Raw genomic sequence first — 23,084 nt, 5'->3', positions numbered from 1 at the left:
AGTGGAAGTCTCTCCCCTTTGCAGACAGAAGAAGTGGGTTAAGCACTTTCCTCCTCCTACACTAACGGTAGAACTCTTTGAGTTGGCTCTGCTGCTATGCCCAGATAGAATCTGAGTGAAGGGGAGTCACCCTCCAAAATTAAGGCAATTGTTAGTAAATGGCAGAGCTGGGTTATGAAAAACTGCATTCTTCAAAGAGACATTAATCCTAGCCCCTTTATCTGAGACAGCATCTCATGTAGCCTGTGCAGGTCACAAAGTTACTGTATAGCTAAGGATAGCTTTGAATTTACAGTTTTTCTGCCTCTACATCCTGAGTACCAGGCTTACTTGTGGTTTATGTGGTGCTAGGGATTGAACACAGGGATTTCTGTATACTCTGCAAGTACTCTATTCAACTAAGAAAGACATCGTTCTTTTAGAGAGAAAATTGTCCCTATCATCGACTTTCTTTAAGGTATTTGCTAGCGCTTGCAAACAACACAAGTAAAGGAGTCACAGTTCATATGCTCTATATGGCCACCATTTAGTTGCGTCTTAGGGGAAAAGACTGCAACAGAAACATATAGGTAACCATGAATCACCGGAGTACAGTTCTGTAGTACTTACGTATTTCCATATAATATTTTATCCAAAATACAGTGGCCTAAATCAATAAATATTTAGTATCTTACTTGCTCTGTGGAACTGGAATTCAGGACTAGTTTAGCTATGTGGTTCTGGGTTGGGGTCTCTTGCAGTCATGAGGATGGCAAAGAACAGATCCATGAAGCCTTGTCTGAGGTGGCAAGATCCACATGCAAGGTGGTTCACTAATGTGCTTGTTGGCAGGAAGCTTCAGGTCTCCATTCCAATCCTCATGAATTCTTACAGTGATTTTCTGACCCATTTTCAACAGTTACACACAGTTACCCTGTCCTGCTCATTAAGCAAGTCCATCCACATTTAGGGTAGGAAAATTAATCTGTAGTACTAAGTTTTGTTTTGTTGTGAGGCAGGATCTCACTATATTGTTTAAGACTATCCCACTCATACTTGCTCCAGACTCCCATGTTCTGGAATTATAGACTCTTGCCACCATGCTCAGATAGGCTTCACTTTTTTTTTTTTTTTTTTTTTGGTTTTTCGAGACAGGGCTTCCCTGTGTAGTTTTGCGCCTTTCCTGGATTTCACTCTGTAGCCCAGGCTGGCCTCGAACTCACAGAGATCCGCCTGCCTCTGCCTCCCGAGTGCTGGGATTAAAGGTGTGCGCCACCACCGCCCAGCCTAGGCTTCACTTTTTAAAGGAAGGAATACAAAAGAATTTATGGATGTGCAGTCCTTCCAGACTATCACAAGGAGACAAGGAAATACAGAAAATGAGAATCAGGAAAGCATTTTCATCATAAAAATAATATTTGAGTGTGCAGAATTCTAAATGATTAAAGTGTAGAGGAAACGTGCTGGTTAGATTTTTGTCAGTTGGACACAAGCTTGGGTTTTCTGGAAAGAGGGGCCCTGAATTTAGAAATTGTCTCCATCTGATTGGTCCTCAAGTTTGTGAGAGCATTTTCTAGATTAATGATGGATGTAGGTGGGGGACAGCCCACTGTGGACAGTACCATCCCCAGGCAGATGGTCCCGGCTTATATAAGAAAGCAGGTCAAGAAAGCTGTAGGGAAGGGGAAGCAAGCCAGTAAGCAGTGTTCCTCCATGGCCTCTTCTTCTGTTCCTGTCTACAGGTCTATGGGTTTCTGCCTTGAGTTCTTCCTCTAACTTCCCTTTATAATAGAGTGAGGCTTTAAGCAAAAAATAAACCATTTCCTCCACAAGTTGCTTTTGGTCATGGTGTTTCATCACAGCAACAGAGGATGACCTAGAGTAGGGAGAGACCAAATGTAAGGGACAGAAGAAACCAAGAGTTGTAAAGGAGGGTATAGTCTTTTGGAGGGAACAGAAGAAATCCATAGAAAATATGGAGTCATGTATGTACCTAGATGGTGCATCAGTCTTAACTTTAGAGAGCCTGGGATGCTAAATTGAGTTTAATTATGCAGGTAATGTTGAATCTTAGAAAATGTTTGGGTGGAGTAATGTCAACACAGTTTCACATAGGATGTTTAATTAGACAACAATGCTTCTTTTGGATTGGAATAAAGTGGAACAGGGGGGATTTCACGGATTAGTAGATTCTTTATCATGGAGACTCAATTGGTGAAAGTGGGAAAATAATAGTTATAATGAGTATGTCAAACATAATTTTTTTAAAATTCATTTTATTTACCAACCACAGTTCCCCCTCCCCCTCCCCCCCACCTTCCCCAACTCACCCCCCCATCTACTCCTCAGAAAGGGTAAGGCCTCCCATGGAGTCAACAAGACCTGGCTCAGCTGAGGCAAGACCAAGCTCCTCCTGACACACACACATACACACACACACACACACACACACACACACACACACACACACACACACATCAATGCTGAGAAAGGCATCCCACCATATCAAATGGGCTTCAAAAAGCCAGCTCATGCACCAAGGATAGATCCTGGTCCCACAAACAGATCAGGCTACAAAACTGTCATCCACATGCAGATGTAACACAAATTCTAATACGTCTTTTAATAAAAAAAAATCCTGGAGCCAGATATTGAGGTAAATGCAGAAAGATCAGAGACACAAAGGAACAAGCCACTGCCACGTCTTACCTCAGGACACCTCAACATGAAAATGCTTCAGTTCTGTCTGCTCATACCTTCTATACCTTTCTCTACCCCAGCCATCACTTCCTTCTTAATTCCTGGGATTAAAGGCATGTGTACTTCCCAAGCAAGGGCATGAGATCTCAAGTACTGGGATAAAGGTGTGTGCCACCACTGCCTGGCTCTGTTTTCTCTCCTAGACTGAGTCAATCTCATGTAGTCCAAGGTGGACTTTGAACTCACAGAGCCTCCGGAGAAGTAGGATTAAGGGTGTGTGCCACCACTGCCTGGCATCTATGCTTAATCTAGTGGCTTGTTCTGTCCTCTGATCTTCAGGCAAATTTTATTAGGGTACACAATATATCACCACATGCAGAGGTCCTGGTTCGGTCCCATGCAGACTCCTCAGCTGTTGATCTGGTCAGAGTGTCTGTGTGCTCCCACAAGTTCAGGTCCATCTGTCTCTGTGGGTTTCCCTGTCATGATCTTGACCGTCCCTGCCTTGCTTCTATAATCCCTCTTCCTTCTCTCGAATGGACTCCCATAGCTCGGCCTGGTGCTTGGATGTAGGGTCTCTGCATCTGCTTCCATCAGTTACTGGATGAAGATTCTATGATGATAGTTAGGGTAGTCACTGATCTGATTGCAGGGGAAGGCCAGCAACAGTGGAGAGGGTGCCTGAACTGGCCTTCCCCTGTAAACAGAAATGTTTAATGTTATGGGGTTTTAGAAGGTGTTAGATGGCTGAAAGGAAAGTTAGGGCTTTGGGAGGGGTTGTCAGCCTCTTCCTGGTAATTTCCTCTGTATCATATGAAACTGGTTTTAATCCAGTGGGATGACTATGAGACTACAAGGTGGTGGAATGTGAAGATAAATACCGTGCCATGTGGAAATAAACAGAATAACACAGCCTAGTACTCATGGTGAGTCAGGTACTGTTCAGAATAATCCATAGGTATGAGCAATGCTCCAACTCTTTGAAGGAGGTGTTATTACCATGGAAAGAGAAAGACAGAGAAATCAAGTTGCAGAGGATAAAGTAACTTATCCAAGGTTATGTGCCGAGGAATTGTCAGATCTAGGATCCAAACTTAGGCATCCCATGCCACAGGCCATGCTCATTACTACTGCACCACACTGCTTTTCTGAGGAGTCAAAGATGTCTATGATTGACAATGGCAGAGTCCTGAGCTAAAGGCAGATGCTGGAGATGGAGAGAGGAATACAGAGAGGTGATGGCTGGGATTCTAGATGCTCTTAGGTCGATAGTGGCCTTGATTTAACCACCTCTTTCTATTTTTCCTCCCTCTGTAACCTGAGGCCCAGGGGGAAAGGCCTTTATACCAATCCACTTAGTTTTCATAAGTCAGTCCAAGGAAAGGAAGAAGGAAAATAAAAAACAGCTAAGTACATGCATTAAGCATATTTACGACGTGGGGTTTTAGGTCAGGTCTCCTTCTCAGCTCTAAGACTGATGACATTTCCAGCATGGATTGGAGAGAGGGACAAGCTGTAAGCAGTGAGGTGGGGCAGGAAAACAGAATGCCCTTCTCCCTCTTTTGATGGTGTTCCCAAGAGTATTAGCAGCAGGGCAGAAGAGAAAGGGGGGCAAAGAGCCGAGCAACAGACTGAACTGTAATTGCTTTGTTCTGGGCAAACACAGCCTTCCTTTCTTGAAAGTGGAACACAGTGGTCTGCAGCAGTTATTTGCAGGCATGGCTGGCGTGTCAAGATTTAATTTTGTTTCCTTTAAATCTCTCTCAGAGGCTGTGGTTTAAGATATCTGTGAGCTGTTTGTTGTTCTAAAATTCTAAGTTTCACAATTACTATCTTTCTTAAGAAATGTGTTTAATTCTAAAAATTCTAAGTTAGAGTTTATTGGGGATGACATGAATGGGGTGGGGAGCTTTAACTTGACCTTCACTCTTGGTCTTCTCCCACTTTCTTGTCCTCGTGGAGAACTGTGAGAATATTGGCCTTCGCCTTTCATTCAGCTCTGTGGTGGTCAGTTATGGATCATCTTCCCTTCTGATAAATTTTTCTTCTCAATGAGTGTGGTAGTCACTAGGGGAGTGTGGGTGTGTGTGAGAGGGATGAGGCCTCGGGACTAGAGTTAAAGTCAAACAAAAGAGTCATAGAGACTCACTGGAATGGAGCTGAAGGCTGCTTGGTCAGAGGGATGTTAGTTCTGACTTGTCATTCTCTTTCCACAGTACTGCTTATGTGAACTCAGCATATTAGTTAGCTTCTGTAGAGGAATAGAACTGACATGACAGAAAATATTTTTGAAAGTGCATTTTATTAAATCACTTTTCTTTGAAATAGTAACAACAGTTGTCTCACAGTCCAGAATCTGGTGATCACTGGGTCCCTGAGGCAGGGAGCATCAGCAGTGGGAGTAGTCAGTCCCACAATAGCTGTCTCAGACTAGAGAGACTGAGATCTTGGTAGTTTCTGGGCGTCTCTGCAGTTGCTATCTGTTACTGAAGTCCTGTAGGGTTCTGGAAGAGCCACTGGTCCTCAGTCAATGATGGAAGCCCTGGAACACTGGTTCTAACATCAACAGGAATCTGTAGCAGCAGCAGCAACAGGGTAAATTCATTAAGCAATTTGAGGAAACAGTGAAAAAAATTTTCCTTGTCTGGGCTGCTAACCAAAGGCTCTGCTCACATTTGGTGTAGGTCTTCCCAGATAAATTAAGTTAAGACAATTCCTCAATTGAGACTCCCTCAGGTAATTATTGCTGCTGCTGCTTCTTCTTCTTCTTCTTCTTCTTCTTCTTCTTCTTCTTCTTCTTCTTCTTCTTCTTCTTCTTCTTCTTCTTCTCCTCCTCCTCCTCCTCCTCCTCCTCCTCCTCCTCCTCCTCCTCCTCCTTCCTCCTCCTTTAGATTTATTTATTTTATTTCATATGAATGAGTGTTTGCCTATATGTACATAAGTGTAAAGTTACAGAGGCCAGAAGAGGGCATAAGCTCTCCTGGAACTGGAGTTATAGACAGTTATGAGCAACCATGTAGGTGCTGGGAACTGAACCAGGGTCCTCCACAAAAGTAGCAAGTGCTCTTAACCACTGTGTCATCTTTCCTGCCCCTTATTCAGGCAATTATAATTTGTGGCAAGTTGACATTAAAAACAGCCATCACACATAGTAACTTTGGGAGCATGGATAGGTTAATGAGGCAGAATACTTCACATGGTCTTCTGTTTTGCTTTAATGACCACAAAATTGGGGCAAGATAGACTGAGAGAACTCTTTAGTTAAGGAAGAAGAGGAAGAAATTGATATGTCTGCATGGTAAATACATCGTAGCACATAAGCTCCTACCCTGTTGGACCAGTGGTGTGCTAAAACTGGGCTGCACAGGCTCATGGGAGACACTGCTGATGCTTGCTTTGTGATTAATACTTTAAAAAATTTATTATTCTCTCTTCAACATTTTTTATCACTACTTGACCAATTAATGATTTTTCCCCCAGCCCAATGGCAGTTTCCCCTCCCTCCCTGCTCCCTCTCAGTCCCTCCCCCACAATTTCCAGCCAGTCGCTCCTCCTCCCTTTCCTTCAGAAAAGTTCAGGCCTTGCATGGATATCAGCAGCAAGTCTAGGCATCTCATCTTCTATTAAGGCTGGATGAGGCAACCCAGCAGTGACTGACACCTTTGTGATATCATTCTAATGCCACAGAGAAGCAACAGTAACAGCAAATGTCAGATTGGAGGTGATTAAACAGAATCATGATTAGCTACTCAGCAACATTACTGTTTTTCTTTCTTTCTTTTCGTGTATATGTGTGTGTGTGTGTGTGTGTGTGTGTGTGTGTGTGTGTGTGTTTATTGACTGACTAATGTAATGAACATTTACTAAAGTTCTTTTAACTAGTGTTGAACAATGAAATTTAAAAATCTAGTGGCTCCAAGCAGAACTGATCTGGTATGATTGTGGTGAATTTCTGTGTGTTTAAAAGCCCTGAATGGCAAGGCTACACACTCATGGGTCTAGCATGCTAGTGCTGACAGGATGGGTCCTTCCTATGCTGGTCCTCCACCAGATTCCTGGAGTGACCCCACACACAGTACATGGTTTCCTGTAGACCAACAAGTACAACAGTCTGTGACAGAGAGCAGAGGATTCTTTGTCCTGCAAAGTGAGGCTGAGGCCTTTGCAGAGTCTGTTCCCTGTGTCTGGGATGCTTTTCCTGGAGGTAGCATAAGCAGTTTCTTTTCTTTCCTTTGAACACCTGCCAAACAGAGGCTCTCTTTAGGAAGACCTTTCTTTACTGCTATTCACCATTTTTCTTACCCTGGAATGTTTTCCAGCATAGAGTTTATCACTATGTGGTCTAACAGTACCTAATTATTTTTGTATTTCTCTTTCCTTATAATAAAACACCTTCGAGGATCAAACACACTATATTTCTGTCTGTGAGAAATATTAGATTTTGAATTGAAAGAGGAATAGATAAGAGTTCTGGTTAGAGAGACTTGGACCTGGAGTTTGGTCTCTGCTACGCCTTAGATTAGCAGGGAAAATTAACTTTTGTATATCAGTGTTCTTAGTTGTAAAACGAGGTTAATAATAACTACTTTGGGGGTTGCTACGGATATTATTAAATAATACAGTGTACATAAAATATCTAGCCAATGTTATGCTAGCATATAGCAAGGCCCTACAAAATGTTAATGTCTGCTGGCATCATTGCAATTGTTACTATGAAGAGCAGCTTGGAGGGAGGGGCCATCAGAAAGGGAAGTGGGCCGGCCAGACCAGTGCTTGAGCTCTTCAGAACCCTCTTTCCTGCTGAGATGCCATAGGATTCTTTTTATTTCTATATTTTTCTTCCCTTCAAGGTCCTGAAGAGACTACAGAGTAAATATGGCTCCCTGTATCGAAGAGACAATGTCATCCTGAGTGGCATTCACACACACTCAGGTCCAGCGGGATTTTTCCAATACACACTCTATATACTAGCCAGTGAAGGGTTCAGCAATCGAACCTTTCAGTACCTGGTGTCTGGCATCGTGAAGGTAGGTGGAGAGCACCCTGGTAGCTGCAGATTACCATTCTCAGGGATGCTTCAGGACTGGTTTAGTGTGAGACAGAGAAGTTCCCTAGAGGACTGGGGTCTGAGTTCAGCTTTGGTACATACCTTTCTTTCTCTTTCCCAATGTTACCAGAGGCCAGTCTTTATAGCTCAGAAACCAATACTCAGGAAATGATAGATAGCTGGAGAGGGGGATGCTACAGTCTCCTCCCCAAAAGGAGAGAGAACACCTTAAGTACTCAGCTGTGGCAGGGTTTTTATAGGGAGGAAAAGGAGGCACTGTAGGATGGGGGGCCAATATACAGGAAGGCCACAGGCTAAGTTAGTTGAGTCTTTGCCATCCAGGTATCCCTTGTTGGCTAGAGAATCTGCTGCAGATCTTCACCTCCAGGGATTAGTTGCAAATACATTACTTTTCTATAAGGTAAACAGCATAGTAAGTTTCATGATTCATGTTAGTACACAGAATTAACAACAACAACAACAAGGGAGGGTTATCTGAAGGCCATTGGGTATCCTATTGATTCAAAGAAATATCCTTTAGCAGTTAATTTCTTAAGACTTTAGGTGTGGCTTTTCAGCCACTGATTAGCACTCACTGGTCCTTTTCTCTCCCTCTTTCCTTTTTCTCTCCCTCTCTTTGCTTCCTCCCATCCTTCATCAGTCCCTCCTCTCAATTCTCCTCCAATCCCTGACTTCAGCTCTTTACTCCTCTCTAGCTGTCTCCTAGCTTGTGATCATTTCTTGTGTGAGATTCTTGTCAGTGTTTTCGTTCTTTTTTTATTTTATCGCCTTTCAGGGTTAGTCCTTCTATATTTTTTCCCCCCACAAAATCAACCCCACATGCAGAGATTCAGCTGACAAAGTCAGGCTTTTCTTTACAATATTTTCATACTGTGTTTAGCAATGTATTAAAAATTTATGAAATAAATGTCATGGTTTATAAGGAATACTAATTATAAAAGAATTCAGTGAAGTAGATTGGAAAATACATACTATACACCTTAGTGGGAGTATAGTTTGTTTTGTGAACTTTTGTTTTAGTATGTGTGAGTTAATATATACTAAATTGTAATAAAAAGTCTACTTCACTGTGGCTCCCAGTTAAAAATGACTGAAAACAAAGAGGACCATGGGTTGAGGGGAAAGTTGAATACTTGTATGATAATTTTTCCCAAAGTAGTAGGAGTCAAGTCTCCCATTTTGGCCCTAAAATAGAATTTTTTTGTGTGACCCAGCAGTCCACAGAGCCCATCTCTTATGGGGTGTGGTTTTAAGTACCAAGCATCCTTTCCATAGCATATTTCCCTTATTTCAACCTTAAAGGCCATTTCTGCTTACCTCCAGAATGATATTGCAATTCTCTAGTTTTTAACTGTAGTCGGGGCACATTAGAAATGATGGAGATTGTGCCAGTGAGGTCTTCTGGTTGTATTGCTCATCATCTCCACAAAGGTGCATGAACTTGCAATTCTTCATTTATATATCTGAACTTTCAGAGCATTGAGATCGCACACACAAATCTTAAACCAGGGAAAATCTTTATCAACAAAGGAGAAGTTGCTGGTGTGCAGATCAACAGGAGTCCCTCTTCTTACCTTCAGAACCCAGCATCAGAGAGAGCAAGGTGAGTGGGAATTCTCACGATAGTGTGGCTGTGTCTTCTTCACTGAACAGCAACAAAATCTAAGGTCCGAGTTGGTAAGTTGTGGGGTGTAGTGGGATCCCAGGAGAGTATTAGAGAAAACAACTTTAACATGTTTGTCTCAGGCAAGAAGAAACAAGAAATGAGTGTAGAGACAGACATCAATTCTTTTCACCATCTCTGCACGCTGTTGTCTGTGAGAAACCCTGTGGAGGCTTGAATGACGGTGGGCCCTGCAGAGACCTGTTATTTTCTACTGTGTAGCCTTGCAAGACTTCTCACCTCAGTTTGTTGGGTCTCAGTTTCTCTGCCTATAAAATGGAGACTTCAACATGCAAAGCCCATCATTTAATGAACAGGGTTTATTCTATTTTATTTTATTATCTGTTGTTCAGAAGCATCATCTTAGTCTACCTGAGCTGAGCAAGGAAGGAAGAGAGAGAATTTGGGGAAAGAGCCAGATATAACATAATCATTACTAAATGGAGCAGCCAATGGACATTAGGCTCTGTGTTTTTTAGAGTGATGAGCCAGGCTTATGAATGATAGAAGACATACATGGATACTGTGGCAGCTTACGGTGACATCTCACTTCTAACTCAACTGCTTCACAGCTTATATTTGTGTAATTTCCAAAGCTACTTGTTTTTAGAAGTTATAATCTGATTTCCCTTGAAAAGTTGGAGAATTCTGAAGTTTCAGGTCTTGACTGACCTTGGTTTGCCATCTCTATGTCCTTCTGAAGAGAGTTGATTGAAAGTTGATATTAGTGGACATTTCAAACACAAATCCTGTTTGTAAAAAACACATCCATGTTATAAAGCATTGTGCGTATGGTATGAAGAGGTATTTTATCTTCAGTTAGTTAATCTAGTGTCCTTCCCACTGATCATAATTGTAAACTACTTATTTATCTGAGGAATGAGGTACCAGCTGCAGTGTAAGGCTGCTCTCTTTGCTGTGGAGTCACTAAGAAGCACTACATTTTATTGATTTATTAGCGCGCATGCGCGTGCATACACACATGTGCATATGTGTGCTGAGAGCACTCATGTCACAGCACATATGTGGCAGCCAGAGCACAACTTCTGGGAGCTGGGTCTCTCCTTTTCCCTTTATGAATTCAGGAGATCAAACTCAGGTCTCCAGGCTTGCCTGGCTAGCGCCTTTATCCACAGAGCCATCTCAACCCACCCCTATTTTGTTAGTTTTTGTGTCTGCTTCTATTGTTGGTATTCTATGGACAGATAGTGTCAGCCAGTCTCTAACATAAACTGACCAAGTGTCTTTATTTTGCTGACAGGTATTCTTCAAACACAGACACAGAAATGTTAGTCTTGAAAATGGTGGATTTGAATGGAGAAGACTTGGGCCTTATCAGGTAATCCATCCTCTTCCCTCCCTCCCTCTCCTTCCCTCCGCCTATATTAGTGTCTTTCCATAATTACAGAGAGAATAAAAAGAGACTAGATGAGTGGCATCAAGTGCTGAGAATTAGTTTTGTGTGGTTAGAAGTTCAGCCTTGACATCAGGCACAGCTGGATTCAGCCATGAGACCTTGGACATGGTTCTTAGCCTCTAAGGGCTGAGCACATCACTTGTAAATTAATCAATAGAAGGATGACTCGAGTGAGGGATTTTGGTGGTTATCTCAGCAAATGTGCACCTGTCTCATGATAGAAAGACCAGTAAAGTTGTTTTGTTTTGGTTTTCATGGTGCTAGGGATGGAGCCTGGGGTCTTATGCATATTAGGCTTATACTTCTACCAAGCAGCATGCCAACCCTTAAGGTTTTGAGACAGGATCCTAATATATCGCTCGGGTTGGCTTGAACTTGCTGTGTAGCCCAGGTTGGCCATGAACTAGCCATCCTCTTGCCTCAGCCTACTCAGTGCTGGTGTGTGCTGTCATGGCTAGCAAGGTAGTAAATGTTATTGTTTATCTAAAATGTGAAGTTCTGTGATACATTTTCCTAAAAAAATTAAGTTTAATGCAGGACAATGCCCACTAGGGATAGAAACTGAGCTGATATCACCCAAGGCTGGAGAAGAGGCAAAATTGCAGCTTAGCCCAGATTTTGACACAAGTTTTGTGATAGGGACATCATGCAGGAAAGCATACCTACCTAGTTTTCTTCAAAGAGAAGGCATTTGTCTTCATATGCCATTCCGCTCACTGCAATTGAACTGATCTAGGAATTGAGTAGATGGTCTAGCATTGGTCTAGACACTTTGACCTTTGGATTTATAAAAATACCCTCAGAAAGTTTCTGAGAATGCTCGGTACTACAGTCTTGGGTTACCTCGGGCCTCATCTATGTGACTTTAGAGATCCATTATGTGACTGTTTTCTCTCAAGCATACTATAGGCTAATGTGAGTCCTTTAATAAACTCAACAGGAGGTAAAGTAGACAAACGACCATAAGATAAAGATGATCAGAACTGTTGTGTTCATTAATGAATGAATAAATAAATAAATTGTGTTCATTAATACTGCAAGGCATTGGGAAATATGGCACTGAGTGATCTCAAGAGCACTTCTTGAACTTAACTAGGAAGGAGTCAAGGATTTCTCAGGGAGACTTGAAGAACAGTGAGTTGTGTTAGCATATGTGTCTAGGACACAGTGTGGGAGGGAAGTGAGCTTCAAACTCTAGTTGAAGAGCATGTTGGTATGAACTGTTTAGGAGAGGATGGGCACAAGAATATGCACCTCTAATTACTTTTACAGAGTAACCCACAATTGGTGGGCAGAGAGCCTTGCCTTTACTCTTCCTGTTTAGAACGTAGCTGAATGATTGAAGTCATTTTCAACTTTCTCTTACTAGTTCTGATCATTCAGCAATGGCACCAGGCAACTAAAGCAGCTAGCTTTGGGGCCAAGATGAGCTGTGCTGCTTTATACATCACTCTATTGCAGATCTGGAAGTTCAGGGTCAACTGTCAAGATCTTAGCAAAGCTTCTCCATCTGCTATCCTTGACATCCTGCAGTAACTTACCATTGTTTCTATGCTACTATATGCTCTTCTTGATGTAACTGTTCCTGCCCCATAGTGATAACTGTCCTTTGAGTGTGTTAAAAATGATCAAAAACATGATCCTAGACATAGCCACTCTTCCCATAGGACCTGCAGCCCACTGATGGGAACAGAAGGCCTTTAAGTAGCATAAAATACACATAAAATGATTGGGCTAAAATGCTAGTAGCTATGTAATTAAATTATAACTGGCTCCCATGTTTAGAAAGGAATCAGTATGGGGCATTCTTAAAGGAATTTGACCCTGTCAGAAAGCTCGGAGAACATTTCCCTGGGGAAGTACCAGCGGAACTAAAAACTGAAGACTGTTAACTGGCAAAATAGAGGATGAGAGTGATATTCAGTGTGCGTGCATGTTGTCCCATTGGAACAACTGATAGGCTATCTGGGTGTCCAGAGACCAGAGGACAAAGGGACAGGGTGTGTGAGACAGAGTCACAGATTAGCTACAAAGCAAAGATTTTTTTTTTATCTTGGCCAGTGTGGTAATGCATATATCTCATCCCAGCACTCAGGAAGCAGTCCAAAGTTTCAGCCTGGTCTACATATTGAGACCTTGTCTCTAAAAGCCAAACTAAAATCAAAACCAAAATAAAAGAGCAACAAAACCAGGAGACATTTGGGGTTAAGACCAAGAGAATAGAAAATCATTAAAGCATTTGAATCTGAGGTCGGGGACTGTTGAAGGGTTAGGAAGAGTAGGGACCTGAGCAAGGAAACAAAGTTGTATAAGTCAAACTAGTCCACAAGCCACACAAAATTCCCCAGCTGTTAGCCTCCATTGCTCTGGCTGATCCGTGTAATATTTCTGTTCCCGCCCCCGCCCCAAGCAAAAGCACTAAGTGATTTTCCTCCAGACAGAGAGAGCATGTTTGGGGTGTTCTGAACCATGAATTAAAATACAAACTGTGCAGCACATGTGAAATCTACTCGACAGATTCTGGAAGTCAGCTCTGTCAGTCTATCATTCAGGGCAGGAAATACGACTGAGAGAAAGCCTGATGTCAGAGGTATAAGCGAAGAAAGGAAAACCATGTTTTTTCTTTTTTTTTTTCAAACAAAATAAAAGGGGATAGCCTGAGTGCCAGTTCTGGAGAGTGACAGGACCAACCCTTCCTGCCACACAGCGGCCCCTTTGAGCCAACTTGGACTTCTTCCCTCAGGCATGATACAAGGGAGCAAGCTGAGCTTGCCTTCTTTCCTTTGCCACGGTAGAATGAATTCTCCTCCCTCCCCCTCCCTCCCTCCCTCCCTCCTAATCCCTCCCTCCCTAATGCCCCCATCCTTCCCTAGCCCCTCCCCTTTCTTTAGCCCCTTTTCTTTCCTATCTCTTCCTTCCTTCCTGTGAATGGCTGCTCCTTGCCTTCTATTTTGTATTTTGCAAATCCTTTAGTTCTTACAAAAAGGGACCCAGTAAGGAACATTTTAGAAACAAGAGTATGAAAGTGTGAAAACCCTTGGAATAATTTGTGTTAGAGCCTTGCAAAGTCCAGTGTGTGGAAATGCCCAAATGATGTGGCCTTATAGGACTCAGAGACAAGGCGTGTTTGTGTAAATCTTGACTGTGTGAATTACATATGGCCTTCTATGGCTGTGACTGTGTAAGTCACAGTGCTTAACTGTTCTCAGTGGCTCCCTCTTTTATACACTGTCTCTTTCCTGCTCTGTTCACTTGATGGCACTCAAATAGCGAATGCTAAAATTTCAGCGGTGTGTTTTTCAAGAAACCATTTTTAAAATAATGAAACAGGGTCCCATGTGTCTCTCTGTCCTCAAACACATGATGCTCCTGGCTCAGGTTCCCCAGTGTTAGGAACATAGGCATTTGCCACCATGGCTTAGTTAATAACTGGTCTCCATCTTGTTTTTTCCTCCGTTTCACCTCTTGCTTGTTTCTGCACCAGTGTTATCTCTGGGAAGCTCTGATCCCTGTCCCTATGGGTCCTTCCTGTCCTGCCCTTTCTGAGTCACTTTGAAAGCCACCACTGGCTCTCTGCCCGATCTTCCATCTGTGCTTTGTTCTTCTCCTGTGAAGATGACTGTGTGCCTCCTGCTAGGCCTGGTACATCTTCTTGGAAAGGGAGGTACTTGATAAGGCCTCTCAGATGCCAAAGTAATAATCCTTGACCCGTATCTCAGCTTTGGAAAATAAAACCATAAAAAGCAGCTGGCAGAAGACCTTGAACTTACTTGATTGTAGGTACCTGCAATGTTCTTAACCAGAAGGAATCTGTGGGGTTATTTCTTTTTCCAATCCAATCTTTGTTTTTCAGCATGTGAATAAAATGTGTTCACCATTAACAAAACAAAACAAAACAAAACAAAACAAAAACCACATGAAAAATTTAGGAATGTAGACAGGGAAAATAAAAACAATCATACAATTATCCCACCATAAGCCTACTGTGGTTTAGAGTTAATCTTCCCATACAAAAACAACTGGAAAGGGATCAGTGTGAATGAAAGAACATGTGCTAGGGTGGCACTTACTTCCTTTCACTCGCTAATCACTAAAACTTTAAAAATACCACGAAAAATATCAAGATGCTGCGTTCTCACTCTGAGACAGCCAAACAGATTCCTGGTTGTTGTTTGATTTTGTGGCAACCCTCTTCATATCTCAAATACATTTTGGCCTCAATGTCTATACAGTTTTATTAAATATAATTAATTCAGCTCTTTTCAGGGTAGAGATCTCAGTGTATTTTTAAAAATAATTTTTCAATATTTCTTTTCTTTGTCCTTTTGTTTGAGGGTATTGCTTAGAAACTTTTTTTTTTTTTTTTTTTTAGACAGGGTTTCTTTGTGCAGCCTTGAGCTTTGGCTGTGCTGGAACTTGTTCTATAGACCAGGCTGGCCTTGAACTCACAGAGATCCACCTGCCTCTGCCTCCTGAGTGCTGGGATTAAAGGCATGCGCCACCACCGCCAGGCCATTTTTGTTTTATACCTGACAATCTCCATCTTCCCACAGGTGGGTTGAATCTGTTTCCAGAAATTGATCATTCTACATCTGGCCTTTGTGTGTCTCCCATTGTGTGTGACTTGCTTCTTAGATTCAATACTTTGTTCCTGTCCCATCTCTCCCTTTTGGATTGGTAGAGATTTAAAAGCTGCCTTTACAGGGCAGATTGTAGTTTGCAGTGATACCACCCAGGGTGACTGTGTCTCTCGGTTCACAAGACCGAACCAATCCCCCCTAAGCCGGAAGTCCTTCTCTAGCCCTGGTCCTGTTACTTTAGCAGTGGCATTGTACCAGTACTGGCCATAGTTTCTTGTCATTTAAAAGACTTTCATAACCATACAGTTTTCAAATTGTGAACTCCAAGGAAAAAAATGTTAAATAAAAATCATCTGTTAATCTTGAAGATTGGAGTTAATTTCTATGATCATTTTGTGGCATAGTCATTTAAACTTTTGCTAAACATGCTAGAAATTCTTTACTTTAAAAGGTGGGATTTTATTATATATTAAGTTTTGCTTATTTTTTTCATTTAGCAATACCTTCTGTTTCAGTATTAATGTTATTTATTTATTTATTTTTTAATTTTTTGTTTTTTTGAGACAGGGTTTCCCTGTGTAGCTTTGCGCCTTTCCTGGAACTCACTTGGTAGCCCAGGCTGGCCTCGAATTCACAGAGATCCTCCTGCCTCTGCCTCCCCAGTGCTGGGATTAAAGGCGTGTGCCACCACCGCCCGGCTCAATATTAATGTTTTTATATTACCATTTTAAAATTATTTCAGAGTATTTCATAACGCATTCTATTATACCTTGCAATTCAAGTGTAAACATCACATTATGTGGAAATATACTTGACTAGTCATTGGGGTAACAACTCTTCAGCAAATTGCATTTGCCAGAGATTTCTCTCAGCTATTTCCTTGAATTTGGAACCCTGAGCCAAGGGATGTCTCTCAACCATTTCCTTGAAGTTGGAACCCTGAGCCAAGGGATTTCTCTCAACCATTTCCTTGAAGTTGGAACCCTGAGCCAAGGGATTTCTCTCAGCCATTTCCTTGAAGTTGGAACCCTGAGCCAAGGGAATACTTAACTTTAAAGCTTTGACTATGCATTGCCAACGAGCCCTCTGCAAAGGTTCCCTTCTTTAGGCCACTGCTGTAAAGGTGAGCAGACTGTTGTTTCTCAGACTCCTGCTAGTCCTGGTGGCATCACCTATCACAGTGCCTGCCAAGATAACAGACTTAGGAAAATCAAAGCGCTATTGTTTTCCTTTACATTTCTACAATTCCTAGTTAGGCTGAATTTTCAAAGAACACTATTGTTGATGCTTTCCTGTTTTTCTTTTGTCAATTTTTTTGGTCGTACTGTGAAGGTAGAGTTTTGTTTGTCGTTACTTCATGCACTCCACTCAAAGCATCTCCCAAATATCGTTACAGCAAAGATCTTTCTTGGGCAGGATCTTTGAGGTTGAAGAAAGAGATAGTTGAGAACATTCATCTCTTCTTGGGTGCAGTGATGGTGAAATTCTTCTGAGGATGCTGTCCACCAGTAAATTCAGAAAACCTCCTTTGGCTGCAGTTCATTGTCTTTCCTCATCTGAGCATTTTAGGAAGATTCACGTTCCATTGGGTCAAATTATGTTCCGAGTAATGCTTCCAGTATAATTCAATGAGATATCTTTTCTTCTCTTTCCCTAAAATTTTCCAATGGGGTGAGGTAAGAAGGATTATAAAGGAGGTGACCCAGGTGTGTTCATTACAATGTTTTATGTCAACTATCACAACAGGCAGAACATGAAACTCCAGTAGCTTAACATAGTGAAGGTTTGTGGAAATCTAGAGGATTGGTTGGTCCATCTTCAAGTATGTCATTAGTCAGAACTGTTCACATGCCCCACCCTTCAAGTCGGCGTGGGAAATTGATGTGCATATGGGTATTTAACAAGCATCCAATCTCTGCCACTAGAGGGCAGAGTTTCCTCATTTAAGCATTTCATGCTCATCTATAGGCTTAATGTAAGTGGGCTGCAGGTGTGATTCATCCACTGTTTATTTTAACATTGCATTAATACTATTAGTCCTATGAGTATTTATGCTCACAGAATTTTGTGTTTTCTTCATGACCATCATCATCAGAACATCATCAGAACAATGCCATGATGATGATCATATATTCCATTCATACTATAGACCAGTCTTGGTGCTAGGTACTTTACTTGTGTTAGTTCCTGTAATTGTCAAGTGCTTGAGGTAGATATTATGTTGTGATTTTTGTTACAGATATTAAATACTGCAGTTCAAATAAGTGAATAGTGTCTCACTCCAGAGTTGGTATTCTAAGCCACTCATATGTATGTGTGTGTTGTGTGTTAGTTTCTCTGGGATGCTAATCACAGATAAAAGGGACTTCAAATAACAGAAGTTTGTCCTCTCATACATCAAGAGACCAGAAGTCCCAAATCAAGGCATTGACAGGGTTAACGCCTTCCTTTGCAGGAGAACCCATGCCGTGCTGCTCTTAGCTTATAGTGGTTGCTATCAAGCCTTGCCTTCCTCACCTTGTAGACACACCACTCCAGGCTGCCTCCACCTCATATTACCTTTCTCTTTGGGCTTTAGGCATCACCTTTTGTTGTTGCTTGTTTGTTTATTTGTTTTGTGTTTTCTCCTCTTGAATGTCAGCGATTAGATTTAGGGCCCATGTTAAGCAGGTATGATCTTATTCAAGCTTTACTTGGATTATGAACCCATGATATTTTTAAAATATATTTTAATATATCCCATCTCCCCATTAAACTCCATGAGTACAACCTTTGAACGAACTAACACCATTCTATTTCCTTGTCTGTGGACATTTAGGCTGGATAGGGACTATAGCTAGCACAGAGGCCCTTGCAAGATATCTCACCAAGCCATCCTTTTTCTCTGGACTGACTGAGATACCTGGCACAGTGAACTGAGTGGCCACTGGAATTATGTTCCTAATGACCCAATGCCAGTACTTCCTACATAGGGTACAGTTTATAAAATGTTTATTCATTAGGCCCAGAGCTGTGAATAGAACTTGTGGTAGGCTTGCTATTTGTTTTAGAATATTTAAGAGTTTTTCAAAGCAGGAAACACATTTTGTATTCAATCTTTGGCTCTAGGGATCTTCTAATGTCTTATTCATACAGTGGAAAAACTTAATTATACCAGTCCATCTTATTATTCTGCTTATTTATTTATAAATTCAGTTGAAATCTATTGTTTTTCAGTCCTGGAATTTTGTAGTAAACTTTGTAGTGAAGCGGTTTGTAGGGGAAGTGGTATCTGATTTTGTTCACTTTCTTAATTATATTGCATGGACCTGAAAAGAGTTCTGTGTTCTTTCTTACAGATAGGTGTGACATCACTTTTGTTTTAAAAGTGTTTATCATCAGGAACATATCCATTCTTTTATGTCTTCATTCAAGCTTCTTCTGAGAAACTAAGTCTTTCCTCTACTCTTTGGAACTTTGTTTTGGAAAATATTATTTTGAACAGATAAAATGAATTGTACCCATGTCCTTTTAAAATTAATGTGACCATGTCTCTGTATGTGTTTATCAATATTCACCACTACCATAGTACCTTAGATGTTGTGACATACCTAACATTTTAGTTGTACACATTTCAAAGGCAAGAGAAAGAAATATATTTTCTTTTTTCTGCAGTTCAAATAACATTTTGTGTACTTATTTGCAAGTGAGCAATTGATTTTTCTAAGCCCTAAAGTAAATGAAATAAATAAGTTAAATCTGTAGTCTAATCAGGAGAAATTCTTAGCATTTTATTTCCTCACAGCCATTATTAATATGTGTAATTGTGATTTCCTTAATGTGGAAAACTCACCCAAATGTCAGTTCCTTGGGAATTTGCACAATAGCAATTATACTTTGGGCTTCCAAGGACTTGACATTGGTGGACTGCGTTGTCCAGTGGCTCCTCCTTTTTGCTCAGGCTCTTCTGCTCTGGCCTCTAACCATCAACCCATTTTCTGAACACATCTTTTCACATTTGGAGCCTTTCAGGCACTATTTTCTTTATGTCTTCTCGCCTGAGTCCTTGACCGCACTTCAGCTCAGCCTTGATGACAAGTTCATACAGTACATATTTTCTGAAGCATTTCCCAGGGCAAGATGATGCCCCTTTTGAATGAGCAAGGGAGTGAACAGAGGGGAAAGAAACAGTCTTCCACAGTGGGGACCTGGGTTCACAGTCCTGCTTCTTGATGTGTGACTGTGAACTTGGCCAGGCTGCCTTGTCACTCAGAGACTTAGTTTACTAATTTTAAAATGAAGATATTGTTTCTGACTAAAGATGTATTTGAAGTCTTTTGCCTAGAACATAGGAGATCACAGTCAACATTGAGAGAATTGTTCTGTGTGTTTTCTTCAGTTGCATAGTGGTTGAATCTGGCTTACCTCATTGTAAGCACACCAATGTCAATATTTTGGATGAGAAACCATGAGCCTGCTGTGACCATCACCAATTTATTTCTTACAAATCCAATGAATAAAATGTCAAAACAGCAAAATCCACCTAATAGGAAAATGGTGGATTTGAATTTATTTTGTGTTTTAAGAGAAAGATGGAAACTGAGAGGAGGGACAGATGGAGGGAAAGAGAGGGGAAGGAAGAGAGGAGAGAGGAGAGGGAGAATGGTAAGGGAGGTGAAGGGAGAGATCAGGGCAGGGTTTTCTCAAACACAGAATCTTGTAGGTGGATTCTAGAGGGTGAGCTTAGGGTGTTTTCAGAGTATGCACTTTTGCACAGTGGTTAGTAGACATCTTGGGGACAGAATTATTCTTATAGACTGATGATTTGTCCAGAAACGTATTGTATTTAGTAGTTATGGAACTACTTGGGAGTCTGAGGCAGAAGGATCTCAAGTTATTATTATTACTTTTTAATGAAAAGGAAAAAGCTACACTGAGAAAGTTTAATTTAGAGTCACTAGTATGATAATCCCCATGTAAGTACAACCAGCTTTGATGTAAATGGCAACATCCTGCCACTGTCTCATGCTGCCACTCTCATTGTGTTTGTTCTACCAGAATATTTTATCACCAACAGCAGATAGCTTATATTGCATTCATAAACATTTCAGTGTACATCTCTATTCAGCAAAGGCATTGGTTTTAGAAAAAACAGGTAAATGCAACTCAGTATGTCTAGGTTTTTGGATGTGGTGAATGGTTCAAGACACACTGAGACAGATTAACTAGGGAGTGAGGAGTTTATTGGAAAGGTTATCGATGCCATGGACAGGCAGAGATGCAGCAACATGGCAGACTTGGAGGACAGGCCAGGGCCCAGCATGGGAGCATCTCTGAAGAGAATCATTGCCCATGGGCCACAGCATAGAGCCTCCTTCTATAGCTCTCTTGGCTTCACAGTCAGGTCTGAACTCAGTCTCTCAGATTCCCCAGTAGGAGTGGGGAAGGAATGGGGAACAGGATGTGGTCGCCCCTTGATATAAAGTCACTTCAGGGTGAGATATCCAGCTCAGACTCCCAGACACTGTCCCTGAGTGTATATGTCAGTAACTGAAAAGTGGGGAGTTATAAAAGTGTAGTTATAATAAAAATAATTTCTTAAAAGGGGTTAATAGTCAGTCTGTATTGGATAAAGTTTTGAAATTTATGTGTTTGCTTAATTAGTGTGCATCCATGTGTGTTTGTGTGTAGTTTAGGGCCATGTACATGCTAAGTAAATGATCTAACATTGAGCTATATTGACAGACCAATAAAGTCTTTTTCCTATCTGTTTTGTTTAAGTTGAGATACAAAAACAGTATATGGACTATATTTTTGACTATGTGTATTGTTTAATATGTTTACTATGTGACAATTCTGTTTCTGTGCTATTTACTACCTAAATAATTGTAAAGCCAACTACTACTATACAACTATTATTATATACACATATTACATTCTATATACTATTTTACACACACACACATACAGAAAGACAGAGACAGAAAGAGAGACAGAGACAGAAAGAGACAGAGAGACAGACAGACAGAGATAAATTTGTGTCTATGTAGTGAAAGAGCTGGCCAAATTGACTTGCCCTCCTGTAAAACATCACTGGTCTTATGCTGTATGGAGACTTTCAGCTCCTGCAGACTCTCCCAGTTCTTTGTAACCCACCCCAGGCCCCATTGCACCAACCAGAACAACTTCCTTTTGTTGCCGGCCTACTGCACCGAGCTTCAAGCCATCATCCCTAACCTACCTCTACTACCAGGCAATGAGAATGGAGGACTTTAGGTGGATCTCGAAGTCCTAAAACATCCCGAAACTTTGGATAAATGTTTAGTTTGTGTACCAATTTCACTGAGGTAGTGATATAAACTAAATGTTTAAATTTTTTCCAGCATAGGATTGAATCGTTAAGAGTTTAAAAATTCTGAAATTAACCTGAGACTTGATGGATCGGCATTTCTCTTGACTGGAGAATTTTGGTTCATCTGCTTTTCTGCCTTGCATCCAGCAGACATGTGTATCCCTTTGACAAGATGGCCAAAGGGAAGAGCTTCAGGGATGATTCAGTTTGCTCACAGTCTGACATAGTACAGTCCATCATGTCAAGGAAGTCACCGCAGAGTGGATAGCAGTGGACAGCTGTGGCCTCATTTCATGGCAGAGCAGGAGTGGAGGGCCACAAGTGAGGTGCCTACAGCCCTACATCTGTGAGCTAAGCCCTATATCCAAAGAATTCTATACTTTCCCAGGACAGTGCTATCAGTTAGGGACTAAGTTTTTAAACACATGACTCTAGGGGAAAAATTTTACTTCCAAGCCACAACAACAGTTTCTTTCACTGGCATGAAGGTTTGATTTATGAGGGCTTTCAGACAAGCTGTCATAGGACACTAGTCTTCTATGACATATAGGCCATCGCTTTTCTTCTCTGTGTCACCTATGCAGATGTAGGCAAACAGCCTATGAGCATTGTGAAGTAAAGTAGCAGTCTGTAATTAGTTTGTAAATTGTATGGATTTATTATTTAAACAAGGTACCAATAAGGACATGCTGGATTATGCATAACATCTTCTCTTATGCCTTAATGCACTTACTCTGCTGTGCCTAGCTCTTTAATGCCCTTCAAATTAATTGCTTGTCATCTGTGGTCTGAAAAGCCTTTGTGCCTCTTTCTTTATATCATTTGTCATACCATATTAAGGCCATTTGTTCACATCTCTGTCTTCTGTAAGATGCTGAGAGAAACCTCCATTTATTCCATGCTTGGCATACTGCTAACCTCAGTAAGTGTCTACTGAATTGGGTTGGGTTGATTTGAATAATTATTATCTTTGTGTCTATCTTGAAGGACAAAGTCTACGTCTATTCAATTATTTGGACTATCCTCTGGTAACTGACCGCCCTTGGAACTTGTTAAAAGCTTTTTTGAAGATAATGGTGATGAAATATTCATGAAAATGGAGTTCTGTATTTTTTTAAAGTAGATGATCATAATTCTTGGATACATTATTTGCAATTTTATCTGATCAACAGTGAAGAAATCTGAATGTAGGATGCTTGGAATTTAAGACACTTCTATGTACTTCATTGACACAGTAGGTAGTGGGTCAGTCTCACAAAATACTTTTGTTTGCTGGAAAAGACTTAAGCCTTTGAGAGAAGACGTCACCTTTAGTCCCACACGTTGGGCTCTCCTGATTAACTTGG

General features: G+C 41.2%; 1 protein-coding gene across 2 annotated transcripts in view; it reads left to right on the top strand.

Moving 5' to 3' along the window:
- Asah2 (N-acylsphingosine amidohydrolase 2) overlaps positions 1 to 23,084 on the top strand; it is a 122,665-nt gene that overhangs the window by 60,165 nt on the left and 39,416 nt on the right. The window contains exons 1-3 of one of the 2 annotated variants that reach the window (XM_036171031.1): positions 7,534 to 7,706; positions 9,223 to 9,350; positions 10,672 to 10,749. The exons of the other annotated variant lie outside the window; for it this stretch is intronic. Coding sequence (XP_036026924.1) covers positions 10,697 to 10,749 — 53 coding nt within the window. The 5' untranslated portion in view covers positions 7,534 to 7,706; positions 9,223 to 9,350; positions 10,672 to 10,696. Of the gene's footprint in view, positions 1 to 7,533; positions 7,707 to 9,222; positions 9,351 to 10,671; positions 10,750 to 23,084 lie in introns of those variants that run through there. 2 annotated transcript variants of the gene reach the window in all.

Source organism: Onychomys torridus, chromosome 1 (genome assembly GCF_903995425.1).
Source record: "Onychomys torridus chromosome 1, mOncTor1.1, whole genome shotgun sequence".
Taxonomy (NCBI): domain Eukaryota; kingdom Metazoa; phylum Chordata; class Mammalia; order Rodentia; family Cricetidae; genus Onychomys; species Onychomys torridus.
Note: the sequence above shows the minus strand (reverse complement) of the source record. Positions and strands in the feature narration are given on the sequence as shown.